General features: G+C 36.8%; 1 protein-coding gene across 5 annotated transcripts in view; it reads left to right on the plus strand.

The window, feature by feature from the left end:
- Positions 1-14,573, plus strand: part of Ptprm (protein tyrosine phosphatase receptor type M) — an 825,932-nt gene that overhangs the window by 640,165 nt on the left and 171,194 nt on the right. For 3 of the 5 annotated variants that reach the window (XM_076837052.2, XM_076837055.2, XM_076837056.2), the window contains exons 15-17: positions 8,193-8,344; positions 11,874-11,948; positions 12,182-12,208. In XM_076837052.2, coding sequence (XP_076693167.1) covers positions 8,193-8,344; positions 11,874-11,948; positions 12,182-12,208 — 254 coding nt within the window. The remainder of the gene's footprint in view (positions 1-8,192; positions 8,345-11,873; positions 11,949-12,181; positions 12,209-14,573) is intronic. The other 2 variants (XM_076837053.2, XM_076837057.2) reach the window with 1 other exon arrangement.

Consider the following 14,573-nt stretch of genomic DNA (forward strand, 5'->3'; position numbering starts at 1 on the left):
CCTTAAGTATTTGGTAGTATTCAGCAGTGAACCCATCTGAACCTATAGCTATCTGATTTGGAAGATCATTAATGGGAGAGGGTACTGGGCATTTAATGCAGGGGTAATTTACTACAGAACTACACTCCAGCCCTTTTTATTTTTTTTATTTTGAGGAAGGGTTTCATTAGTTTTCTTAGGTCCTCACTAATTTGGTGAAGCTGGCCTTGAACTTGCAGTTCTCCTGTCTCAGCCTTCCAACCTGCCAGTATTACAGGCATGTACCTCCATGCATGGTGGAATATTATTAATTATTGATCCAGTATCTTGAATAGATACAGATCTAGTCCAGATTGTATATTTCTTTTTGTTTTGAGTATTTTCATATTATGCCCCTCAAGTTCTTAGCCCATTTCATATAAGTTCTCAAGTTTGTAGGCATGAAAATGTTCATAATATTTCTTATCATTCTTTTAATGTCTGTGTGATCTGTAATGATGTACCCTCTTTCATTTCCAATTTTCATAATTTGTATATTCTCTATTTTTCACTTGTCTAGAAGCTTATTAATTTTATTGATCATTTCAAAGAATCACATTTTGGTGTTTTTTTTTTCCTATTGATTTCCTCTTTTCCATTTCATTGATTTTTACACTAATTTTTATTTTTTTCTTTTCTTGTGCTTCCTTCAACTTTTCTTTTTTTTTCTCCTTTCCTTATTTGGAAGCTTAGATTATTTAATTTATGTTTTTCTTTATTAATACATGTATTCAATGTTATAAATTTCACTCTAAGTACTTCTTTTGATGCACCCCACAAAATTTGATGCTGTATTTTTATTTTCATTTGGTTTAAAAAAAATTAAATCTTTTTTGAGATTTGTTCTTTGATCTATCTGTTGTTTTTCTTCAGATGTTTTGAGATTTTTGGTGATCTTTTTTGAATTTTAGTTTAATTCCATTTTTATCTGAGAGCATACATTACATGATTTCTATTCTTTTAAATTTTTTAAGGTGTGTTTTATGGAACAAAATGTGTTCTGTTCTTCTGAATGTTCCCTGTGAGCTTGAGAATAATGTGTGTTCTGCTGTCGTTGGATGAAATAATCTAAAGGTGTCAGTTATATCCAATTGATTGATGGTGCTGTTGAGTTCAGCTATGTCCTTACTGATTTTCTGCCTGCTGGCTTTGTCCTTTACTGACAGAGGGATGTTAAAGTTTCCAACTATAATAGTGGATTCATCTATATCTCCTTGTACTTCTATCACTTTCTTCATATATATATATATATATATATATATATATATAGATGCATTTTAGAGGTTCATACTCACTAAAGATTTTTAAGTATTCTTGGAGACTTGACCCTTTTGTCATATTAAATGTCTCTCTTTATCCCTGATAATTTTCCTTGCTCTGAAGTTTTATGGTAATTTTAATATAGCTTTTTCTAATTTTCTCTTGATTATTATTTACATAATGATACATTCTCCATTTTTTTGCATTCTTTTTTAGTTGTTGATGGACTTTTATTTTATTCATTCATTTTTATGTGGTACTGAGGATCAAACCCATTGCCTCACACATGCTAGGCATGTGTTCTTATCACTAAGCCAAAATCCCAGCCCCCGCCCTTTTTTTTTTTAATCTATACGTGTCTTTATAATTATGGTAAGTTTCTTATAGATAATATATAGTTGGAGCTTGTTTTCTGATCTACTCTGGCAGTCTCTGTTCTCTACTTGATATGTGCAGAGTGTTGATATTTATTGATCTATTAATAACCTAACATTTTGGGGGGCAGGTTATTGTTTGTTGACTATGTTCTCTTTGTTGCCCTGTTCTTTGTTCCTATTTTAGTCACCCACTCTTTTTCTGTCTTATGTAGCTTAATTGAACATTAAATCCTATTCCATTTTCTCTACATTCTTAGCTTTTTTTCTCTTTTAACTTTTCATTGGTTGCCCTGGAGTTTGCAGTTGTCTTTTATAATTAATGCAAACCTAACTTCAAATAACATTATACTACTTCACAATTAGTGCATGTTATTTTAATAGCAAAGTATTCTTTTTTCCTCTCTTCTGTTCCTTACATCATTGCTGATTTTATTTTACTTATTTAAAATCCAAAGTCGTCAAGTACTTTGTTGCTATTATTATTTTGAGTAAACTTTTATCTGCTAGATCAACTAGATATATATCTTTACTTATTCCTTTTCTAAAACTCTTCCTTTCTTTATGTACATCCAGGTTTCTGTTTTATATTATTTTCCTTCTTCCTGAGAACTTCTATATTTTTTCATATTCAGGATTTTTATTTAATTTTATAGTGAACAATGAAAAAACATCCTTTAGCATTTCCTTTAATTTAGTGTGGCAATTTTTCATAATGAACTATTCAAAGAGATACTTTGGTCAAGACTAGAGTGAACTACAAAAAAGAAATGCTATTATAAAACCAACACTGTCACAAATTTATATTAAAACAAAACACAATATTTGCATGTTGTTGTTTCCAGTGTTTCCTTGGGACTGTCCTGAACATCATGAAATGGCAGAGCAACAAACAGCAGAGACAAAAAGCAGCAAATACCAGTTTGTCATTTGGGATACAAAGACATGGCTGCATTGATGCCAGTAATGCAAATTTTCAATAGTCTTGCTTGTTCTACTTACAAGTAGACACGTAAGAGGTGCTATTCTCGGGCAGCATCTCCAAGTTGTATTAGGTCCTTGAGCTGTGTTGCAGAAGAATTCCATGGCAGACATATTGTGCTGGATGCCACAGTCAATTGTAGTTAAAGGGTGTTTGGCAGCTGTCATGACCAACAACTACAACACTATTCTTTGAAATAAATAATACATTCAGGAGTGGCTGAGCTTAGATTTCAGAACTGAGACCTGTACTTTTTGAGGGATCAGAAATGGACACAGTGCTTTCATGACTGACCCAGGTCAGGCAACTCTTACTGGCAGAGCAGATGACCTAGTAGGCTCAGTTACTGGTGCCTCTGCCACCAGAATCTGACATAGCTGACCAAAAGGCCACTTTTCATCCACTTCTTTATTGTAAGCATAAAGCACTGCTTTTGAAGTTGCAGAATCCTGCTGCCAACAAAACCTTAGTGAGATGCCAATCCCACTTGAGGATCATGTATTATATCTGCTTTTAAATATGCTTGTTTACCCACTAGTCATTTTCAGATTCAAAGTAACAAACAAAAATGAGTCACTGCTCTGCTAGCCCTAGCAAATTTGTTCTCTGGAGAAGACCATTTCACAAAAGTGGCTCTGCAAGTAATCTTGAGGATCACCACAATTGGCTTCCAGACAACATCATTCTGACTATAGGCAGACAGTGTGGTCTACCCTGTAAGTGACTATGCAGTTGTACTTATGAGCTCAGTCAATACCTGTGATGTGTGTGTTGTAGTCCTTGAGTTCATACAGTTTCACCCACTGGCTCTCATTTTGCTCAAAGGTGTGTATTTTGTCATGATTTCTCCTGTTCCAGGCATGATAGGTGATTGGCAGTCAACTACCAACAAATTTCCTCAATTTTTATTTGTCTGAAAGAATCCATTTCTTCACTTTTGAAGGACAATTTCATAGGATACAATATTCTGGCCAGGTGTGGTGGTACATACCTGTAATCCCAGCAGCTCAGGAAGCTGAGGCAGGAGGATTGCAGGTTCTAAGTCCACCTCAGCAACTTAGTGAGGCTATGAGCAATTTAGTGATGCCCTGTCTCAAAAAAATAAAATAAAATAAAAAGCTGGTAATGTGGCTCAGTGGTTAAGCACCCTTGGGTTCAAACCCTTGTACCAAAAAGAAAGAAAGAAAGAAAGAATATTACATTCTGGGTTGATGGTTTAAAAAAAAAAACATTGAATATTTCACTCACTCTCTTCTTGCTGATGTGGTTTCTGAAAAGTTCAATGTAACTCTCAACTTTTTCCCTATAAGAAGGGTTTTGTCCATCTGGTTCTGTCAGGAATTTATTTATTTTTTTCATCTTTGACTTTCTGCAGTTTGATGTGATACGCCAAGGAGATATTTTTTGGCTTTTATCTTATTTGGTGTTCTCTGAGCATCTGACATGAATTTTATGAAATAGTCATCAGTTCTTCACATGTTTCTTCTATTCCATTATTTCTTCTCCTTCTGGCACTCCAGTATACATATATGTCACACCTTTGTAGTTGTCACACAGTTTTGTAATTTTTTTTTTTTTTTTGGTTGGTTGGTTGGTTTTTTCAGTCATTTTCCTTTGCTTTTCAGTTTTGGAAGTTCCTATTGTCATGTCCTCAAGCTCAGAAATTCATTATCAGCAGTACTAAATGAACTAATAAGCATATTAAAGGCATTTTGCATTGCCATTACAGTGTTAGTTTGTTTGTTTGTTTATTTGCGGGGGAGTACTGGAGATTAAACTCTGGAGCACTTGACCACTGAGCCACATTCCTAACCTATTTTGTGATTTTTTTTTTTTTTTTAAGAGACAGGGTCTCACTGAGTTGCTTAGCACATCTATTTTACTGAGGCTGGCTTTGAACTCAGGATCCTCCTGCCTCAGCCTCAGTCACTGGGATTATGGGCATGAGCCACTGTGCCCAGCTACAATGCTTTTTATCACTAGCATTTCTTCTCTGTTCTTTCTTAAAATTTCCATCTCTTTGCTTATGTTGCCCAATCTGTTCTTACAGGCTGTCTATTTAACCTATTAGAGCCCTTAACATATTAAGGTTGTTAACATTAACATATTATGATTATTTTAAATTCTCAAGATCTCTGCCATATTATAGTCTGGTTGTGATGTTTGCTCTGAGTCTTCAAATTCTAATTTTGTCTTTTAGTATACCTTGTAGTTCTTCCTTGATAAATAAACATGATATATTGGATGAAAAGGACCTCAGTAAGTAGACCTTAAATATAACAAGAGGACAGGGGAGGTGTTCTAAAGTGCTGATTTTTTCTCAGACTTTTAGTGAGCATACTGTTGTACAATTAACTCACAGATTTTCTCAGGTCTCCCCACCTTCACCCTTAGATGGGACACAATGGTTAACATGAGGTAGAGTTTGGTTTTTCCCTTCCTCCTTATTAGTTAGGTACTAATAAAATTTCAGCAGGTTAGCTTTGGTAAAACATTTTCCTTAAGGGAAAGCCTTGTGTAAAAGCTTAGTCAGCTTCTTGTCACTGTGACCAAAATACCTGACAAGAACAACTTAATGGAGCAAAAATTCATTTTGCGCTTATGATTTCAGAGATTTAGTTAATGATCAGCTGACTCCATTGCTTTTATGCCGCAGTCCAGCTGCAGCAAACTAACCTGGGGGTGACGAACAACTTGTGTACCTTGATACAGCAGGAGTAGGAGCCGTTTATTGTAAGACAACAGAGGTATTTATATATTCCACACAGCTTATCTAATTAACAAAAACTAGATACAGCAGTCAACCAATAAGGAATCTCCACACTTAATGACATTAACATAAACTAGATACAGCACTCAACCAATAAGGAATCTCCACACTTAATGGCTGGCTGGAGTTACTTCACAAACCACTCCCTCTGGCATTTTGCCAGGCACCATCCAGACTTGTTTACAGACTCTAACATTTTTGTCTCAAGGTGAGGCAGAACATCATGGTGGAAGTGTGTAGTGGAGGAGCATTCTCACCTCAAGGTGGCCTGGAAGAGAGTGAGGTGCTGTAGGGAAGATAAGCCTTTCCAGGGAACACCCCAAAAAACTCACCTTCTCCACCCATGCACCACCTGCCTATAATACAATTAGTCCATTCAAATTAGGATGGACTGGTTAGGTTACAGGTCTCATAAACTAAATCATTTCATCTGTTTAATTAATAGGATCTTTGGGAGGACAGCTCATATCCAAACCATTTACCAATGCTCTGGCATATTTCAAAATGGCCACTTTCCATTTCATCCTGCTAAAAGCATGAGGGGATTTGCCTCTGATCATCACTGTGAGAACCATGGTAAAAGCTCATGGAGGTTTAACTATCAAAAGTGTGGAGACCCCTTAAGTTTAGTCATCCTTCCCCCACCCTCCCCTCTGGTCCCTGGCGTTTCTCACTCTAAGCCTGGACCACAAAGCACCTCCAGCACTTGGTCGATGATGGTTTAGGTTATGACCCTGTAGTGGTTCTTACTTTTCTTCATGGACTTTGACTCCCATAAGTTGTCATTGTATTTACTTTGGATTTTCCAATTTGGGAGGCAGTTGTTTGCTCTGTGACCTCAAGTCTCTGACAGATACAAGAAGAGTTGCTGATTTTCAATTTGTCCAGCTTTTACTTCTTAGGATAGGGTGATGACTTCGAAGCTCTCTTTGTGCCAGACTGGAAGCTGCAAGTCCTTTCTCAATGGTTTTATAATCTATTTATAGATGTTGATACAAGCCTTTTTTTTTCCTTTTGTTTTCTTCTTCTCTTTTTAATTACTAATACCCTTTCTGATTCATGGAGTACAAGTTTGGAGATTGCAGATTAAAATATTTCAGATAAACCAGTTTTTGAAATTAAAAACAGGAATAAATTTACTGAATGTTTAGATATGATTACAAAGATAAGTTCTCAAAAGTTTTTCTAGTAGGTTTCAGGGTTTTCAACTTAAAAGAATAATACAAGGTTCAATGAGGAGGGGGGAGTGGGAGGAACCTCCAGTTGATCCACAGTCATAACCCAGCTTCAGTTCTAAATTTAACCTTCCTTAACTATCTGTAATTATGCATGAGAACTTTGAGCTGCATATAAGAACAAATAATATTCCCAAATAATAAAATTCCAAGAACAGGCAAACACAGACTTTGACTCCACACCAGCATGGCTGAAAGAGGAGAAGATTATCTTCCATGAGGAAGGTGATCTGCAGGTGTCAAGAGAAGGGTGCCAACCACCCTACCTGACCTTTCAAAATCTTTATAACATCACCCTTGAACATACGATGTTTCAATTTACTGTCAGAGACATTATAGGTGACTTCCAATTATCTGTTTAAAAATGATCTCTTTTCCCATCACCTATTTGCAATTAAAAGGGCATCTTATTAATGAAAGCCTTTTGCCTTCAAAGTATGAAATTAAAAGATGATTATAACTACAGGCAAGAAAGCATTTGGATTATGTATCATTTGGAAATGATAATAAAGATTATCCATATGGTCTAATGTTGTGATTCCTTCCATTCCATTCACAATCACCTTATATGGGTACAATTTTGATTACATGGCCCATTTTTAATTCTGTTATGTCCTAGGTCAACCAGTGTCAAGATGATTTACTGGAAATAGCTTCTATTGCTTTTTTTCTTTGTAAATGCTGTTAGGATCTTGGTCAGAATTTGAATATTTTCAGATATGGGTACTTTGTTATGTTGGGGTTGTGGTCTTCTTAAACCTCACTTTATCCCTCCTCCTCTAGCAACTTGAATTTTATTCTTGTCTGTCTTGGGTACATAAAAAATCCTCTGGTAGTAGTGAGACCTGTAAAAAATGGGTTTATCTGTTTATTTATGTTAAGTTTTCCTTAGATTTTTGTGGCTTTTATATAGTAAGCTATAATTTTAGATTATGAGATTCAGCTGGTCAGTGAGCAGGATGCAGGGAATACTGTCCTGGGCCTTTGTGCATGATTTTCCACTGACAGAGGGAGCTACATGATTAACCATGCTAAATGTTCCTGCTGTGATTTTCATTAGTTGAGTATAGTCAGTGCATTTTGAACATATAACCTCTTTAGTTTATTGGGATGTAACCCCAACATAAGCAAAGGAGCACCTGTATTTCAAATCTGTCTGCAAATATTTATTAGAATCTTCTCTTCAAACTATATATGGCAATATTAATAATAATTCAGTAATAAGTTAATATCTCTAATAGAATACCAATAAACAATGATGACCTCATAGTACAAGTATTATTGGTCATTTTAATTTAGTTTATAGTAGGAAAAAAAACAACGTTTTAGGTTGGATTTTTTCTTTTTCATTTTTTGAGGACAGGCAGTGCATGTTTTTCATTTGTATGTGTGCAGCCTGGCAGAGTACCTGACATAAGGCACATAAATCAATGAATCATGAATGTGTAAAATTGTTTCAGTAGAGGTTATTCCGGAACATTGTTCAATGTGCCACCAGATCTCCAGTTTCCATTCACATGCATGTCTACATAATTGAATTCTTTGTCCTTAAGGAAACTAGCCAAGAAGCGGAAGGAGACTATGAGCAGCACCCGGCAGGAGATGACTGTGATGGTGAACTCGATGGACAAGAGTTATGCAGAGCAAGGCACAAGCTGCGATGAAGCCTTCTCCTTCATGGACACACACAATCTAAATGGGAGATGTAAGTGCACCCAATGGCTTTCTGAGATTCCAGGTAGCTTTGAGGGATTAAAAAATAAAGCAAAAAAAAAAAAAAGACTTTTCTTTTAACCTAAAAGAATTGTTATGCCATATTGCTTTCTCCACTCACTTTACCTGGTTTGGAAATACTACATCTCATGGTTTGCTTAGCAGAGATGTTCCAAAGGTGATAGGACCAGGTCAGAGACCACAGGAAACCACAGTCTTTGTAAATTCTTTCAGAGCAGTGACAGAAAGGCTTCCTGTGGTTGAGGAAGAGGCACCTGTTTCTCATCATGCTTTTCTTTGTTTAGGTCCCATTTGTAAGCAAGCCAGGTGTGGAATTGCACAAGGGAAGCCTGTTGTAAAACAGTTTGCTAAATGGCAGTAACAAGTTAATTGTTTATTTGTTTAGCTGACAGGTTCTGCCTTCATTATAGGGCTATGAGTGGTAATTAATAAATTAAACCGCATTTCAACTTCACAAATCTTAAACCTCACACCAGGTGGGTAAACTGAGCTAGGCTAATACCTTCCCTTGCTTCCACCTGTGATCCAGGTTCACGGCATTATTTCAGGAAACTAACAATTAGATTGATTATATGATATAAAAAAGGAACAGTTGTTTTGTCCCCTTATGATCTCAGATACCACAGGTAAATCACATGGCCATGGCTGGTTTTATAGGCCATAGCACAAGTTCATCAAGATTAAGGTCAAGGGTTTCTTTATCCTGTTGTGTGACATCCATCCCTGCAGACTGCTACTGATCCCGGCTGCATAATCAGGTCATTGATCAGTATGGAGATGGAGAGTGCAGCATTGCTGTTACTTAAATAATACACATAAAGACTGGTGGAGCAGAGGAGCAGAGAGAGTGTCTGGGAGAGTTTGGACAGTGAGAGCTGGTGTCCTGGTGTCCTGAGTGCACACGCAGCCTGTTCAGGTGCTGTGGTTCTCCATCCACTCCTCTCTCAATCACAGCATGGTGAATGCCTGTGCCTGCTCCTAGCCTCGAATTGCTCCCACAGTCTTTGAGACTTCATAGAATTCATTCTCTTACTTTTTATGTACATAGTGGCTACAGTCATCCCACATTTTCCTCCCACATTTCTGTGGTCTCCACACACACCTGGTCTTACATTGAGCAGGTGCTGCTCGGTTTGCATCTTTGGTGGCCTTTCTTTGCCCTTCAGTGTCTTTGTAGAAGATGTTACATTTTTTTAAGCACATATATAATACATTTAATGGCTATAATATATATGGCCTATATTGCACTTGTTGGGGGCTTGGGTTAGAGAAAATCTTTGAGCAGCATACCAGGTTGACATATTTGTAGCAGCAGCTATTTCTTAAGCATCAGGAGGTAAGGAACACAGGAGCTAGGAATGTTACTCATTGTTAGAACATTTGTGTAGCACATGTGAGGCTGTGGTTCCATCCCTAGCACCACACACACATGCACAAAACAAAGAGTGAGAGAGAAGAAAGGGACCATGCAGATTCGATATATGGTCTCACTTCCAACCCACTAAGGTTACAAACTTTTAATTTCATAGTGAAAGTCCTTATGAATAAATTTGTTTGAAATGATCTGCTCTAAGAGTAGGAACCTATGTTAGTAGCTTCAAGGCATTTGAGGTTGGAACCACAGAGACATTCATCTCTGGACAGGAAGTACTTTTGTAAAAGACAGTGGTTCTGTAGAAATCCAAAAATCAGGGAAAGAAGGCTGTAGAAGCTGGCATCCCTCTGCCTCTGTTGATCTATTTGACATTGTTTGATGCCTCAAAGTCAGCCAAGAAATGCCACAGGAGTCTTCCTGTTTGTCTCTCACTCTTTTAGCAGTCAGTGGGTCTCGTCCCTGATGGTAAAGTTTTTCATAATATTCTATTAATGTCCTTAAAATTAGACCTAAAGTACTGGGGCAGGAACTTTAAGGAAGAGCATTTATTAGACCACTGGCTGCCAACCTCATCCCCATAACAAATCTGCAAAGTACAATATCTTTTGAGGCTGGGAGAAAGTCTAGAAGCTAAGTTAAGTGCTTTTAAAAATGAGACAGTGAGATAAATGTGGTTGGAGAATTTCAAAGTAAGCACGAACACATTTACAAAACATGTGGAATAATCTGTCCCCCAAAGCAAGTATGAGTTGTGCTTATATAATATAGCATATCATATGCTACAAAAGGAGAACATACTTGGGAATGGGTTTAACTTGTATAATAAAAGACAAATGTATTTTATGTTCTCTTGTTTTAACAAAAAGGCAAAAATAAACAGTTTTTTTATATATGCTTTGCACATTTTTGCCAACCATGTAAAATTCTCTGCTCATATTAAAGAGGTATTACTCTCACTAACCCTGATATAATTATTCAGTTATTTTGGTTCTTGTTTTCATCAGTTATTATCTTTTCTTGGTAAAACATACATTATATATATTATTATTCTGTACTTTGGAAAAATATCATATAAAAGACAGACAGCCTGGATTCTGGACTTTGTTCCATCACTTACTAATTTAGCCCTTTAAAACTATAAACACGGGTAAAGGCACTGTCACACTGGAACTGCTCCTGAGAGCTGAAATATGTTAACATTGTCATCAGAATAGTTATACAGTGTCCACAGGGTCACTTCCTATAAATATAATGGTGTAATTGGGTATCAGTGTTCTGGTCCAGCACTTGGCATCAAATAAATCATGTGAGTACATCAGAGGAGTATATATACATGTTACTTATGTTTAACCACCTTATCATATTTAAGTTGTTAGACGTTTATGAAATTTATGTGCTGTTATCATGAATAAGTGAAGATATTGAAGACAATTGAATACTACCTTAAAATTAGGAATTGGACATTTTTACTGGAATTGGATAAATTGGATTAGATTGACCTTCTCTTTTAAAAACATAAGGAGAAATTGTGATAGCATTGAATGTTTTAGAGGAATATTTTTAAGGAATACAAACATTTTTATAAGGATTTAATAAGAGACATGCAGCTTTCACCTTAAACATCAGCTTTATTTTTCATAAGTCAAATCATGTCAGTATGGAAAGTTATCTCCATTTCCAAAATGTGAGGAAGGACAGGAATTTGCAACCTGCAAAACACTGGCATCCCCAGTATTCTTCAGTAGCCTTGAATGTCAGCATCATACAATGGCAGACTTACTGCAAGAAAAGCTAGAAGTTAGATAGAGGTGGGTTGCATTTATCTACTGGGCTGTTGGGTAAGAAAGTCTTTAAGTGATGAAGCACTGTTTGTTCTCTAAGAGGACAAGTAACTACCCAGAGACACCTGGGGATGATGGCATTTGCCATGTGGCCCTCAGTGAATCTGGGAGGTTTCTTCCTGTCACTTGCTTGGAGTGACCAAGGTGATTTCAGACCAAGGTAATTTCAGACCAAGGTGATTTCAGACCAAGGTGATTTCAGAACAAGGTGATTTCAGGTGAAGTCTCAGGACTCTACAGCTTCTGACCAACCTTTTTGTTTTTTGTTTTTCCTTTATCAACAGCTGTGTCATCACCATCATCCTTTACAATGAAAACAAACACACTGAGCACATCGGTGCCTACTTCCTATTACCCAGGTAACAGATCCTTCCATCCTCTCATCTCTTCATGGCCCCTTGGCAGCCAGAGCCCATCAGCCTCCCACAGTGCCATGCACCATGTGGTGCTGTAGGAGCTCACTCTGTTGGATGTGCTGTACCCAAGGCTTTCTGTGGCTTTCATGGGGGAAGATGGGGAACCTTTCATCAATCATTTACTGTTCTTTCTCTTTTTACTTTCTCTGCATTGACCTGCTTACGATGTATGACAGACCCATTTGTGCCAACTGCAATTTTAGGTGAGAATATTTCCCTTTACCACAGTATATCGCAGGAGTAATTGAGAAAGTTAGTGGCCACTCTGGAGGAGACTGAAGTTTTAATTCTGTTTGTTGCAGTGATTAGAAGAAAGATATAGGATGGGGTGGGGGTGGGGTAGATGATAAAAAGACTTGGTCTAATCAGTCTGCATTGATGAGGAGGGTTTGCTGCATGTGTGTTGGGATGATTTCAAAAGGTTTAAATGAACAGTCCCAGTTCCCTTTCTGTGTTCAGAATTTAACTTTAGTTGTGATCCTAGGGGAAAAAACAATGTGTCATCACTCAGCTGTGTATTTCCAAGAGCTCAATCCTGTCCAATGCAATAGTCATCATAAAAGTGAAAATAGCTCCTCATTATTTTCAGTTATCACTCAGCACTAAAAATGTCAATTGCAAAAAATAGCATTTTTCTAATTATGCCCAGTGGTATACAGAACAATGATCACAGTAGAGTCTGGGCCCCCTACCCATCTGCCCAGGGCACCCCCAGCATCCCAAAGTGTCTGTCACACAGCAGAATTTCAAAGGAGCTAATGTTCTGAACTTGGAAATGACAGGATGGCACTTTATAATCAAGTGGTTTATTATGTGTCAGATGTCACTAAAAATGAACTCAAATGTTAGCCCAGTGGGGCAGAATGCATTTAAAGTATGAAATATTCCCAGCAGGGGGTTACAGAAAAAAAGTCCTGTTTGTGCAGTGTAAGAAGGGTGAGGAGAAATGGCATTCCCTGGCTGTGATAACCAAACACGCATGGGCTGCTGTTGCCTTTGAGACGCATAAATAACCCGAGTGTGTCCCGGCTGTGTTCTCTTTCTACTACTAACCTTACCGGAAAGGAGCACAACAAAAACGGCTTCCAGGTATATAACAATTCATTGTAGTAAGAGTTCCATTCTCAGTTGTCCAACTTTCTCTTCCTAATTCTCTTTATATCTTTGCAACATAATTTTCCCCCCTGTGCTTCTCTTTATTCTAAGTTTTTATGATTTCTGGATAGAGGGTAATTTTATTTTCCTTATGATATTCTCTGAGCTTAAGAAAGTTTGTTGCCTGGGGAAAAAGTGAACTAAGGCATATGTAAGAATAAAACAGAATTTTTTAGTTTTGTATCATTTGAGAGTTGATAATGCCCACAACCCCTCCTCTCCCACATACACATTTTAATACCAACTGTAAGGAGAAAAAGGCTTCATTTTTATTCTTTTCACAAGTGAGGGGCACCAACTAATCTTTGGCACCCAGAACAATGTAATCTACATGCAAATGACATTTGCAAAATCATTGGATAGGCGAAGATTTGTGATTTCTTTGTGTGCAGTGGCATTAATTCCCAAGTTCCTCCAGTAGACGTTCTGACCCTGGGGGAGCTTTGAGTGGGGAGGGCTGAGACATGCATTGTCAGAAGGAAGAAAGTGTTCAGATTTCACAGCAGGATTAAGATAAGCTTATTAAACAAATATCATTTTTCTAAAGTCACTGCTTTGTTGTTATGAACACTAATGACATCTTTTAAAGTTGGTTAGGCTTCTTTCCCAAGAATCACGTGAACAGACAATTCAAGTCACACAAAAAGATGCACATCCTGAAAAATAAGTCAGCTACATCAACAAATAAATGTCCACAGTACAGCTCATGGAGGTACCAGAGTCACAAATGACAATATTTGGGAACCATATTCATTAGTCTTGTTTACCTGATGCAGTTGTGAATCTATATATTGTTTAAAGGAATTGGTGAGGTTATCACTTGGAACCCTAATGCAGAGTTAAATTAGGTCTCTACCTCATTTGTTTGCAAATATATATATATATAGATTAATAGATGATAGATAGAACCTTCCCCATCTCTAAAATGTAGTATTCATTTCAGATTGATATTTTTCAACTGATTTCCTAAATCTTCAAAATAATTTATTCAAGAGTACAAGTAGAATTACTTTTCAATTCTTAGCCTTCAGAACTGTTAATGAGAAGTTTTATTTCAGTTTCTTCCTATAAGGCATTATTTTTTATTTAAAAGATTATTGTGGCAATTTTTAACAAATAAAGGAAATTAGTGACAATTGATAATTTTATCAGTAATAATAAATTATTTAAAAGAGGAAACTGACTATTCATTCATTTTAGTGGAGTAAATAATTTCTAATTGGAGAGATGACCTGGTTTCCCATCAAATTAATCACAGGAAAACTTCTCTTTCATTTTCAATCTGTACATTCACAATGATAGTGTTCTTTTCCAAGAAGGGGTTGCGGTGGTGTTTAAATGCTTTAAAACTTGTTCTACACTAGTAATGAGGCCAAGGTGTCATCATTTAGCACAGGATGATTATATACAGTG

The sequence above is a fragment of the Callospermophilus lateralis genome, chromosome 17, assembly GCF_048772815.1.
Source record: "Callospermophilus lateralis isolate mCalLat2 chromosome 17, mCalLat2.hap1, whole genome shotgun sequence".
NCBI classification, from domain to species: Eukaryota; Metazoa; Chordata; class Mammalia; order Rodentia; family Sciuridae; genus Callospermophilus; species Callospermophilus lateralis.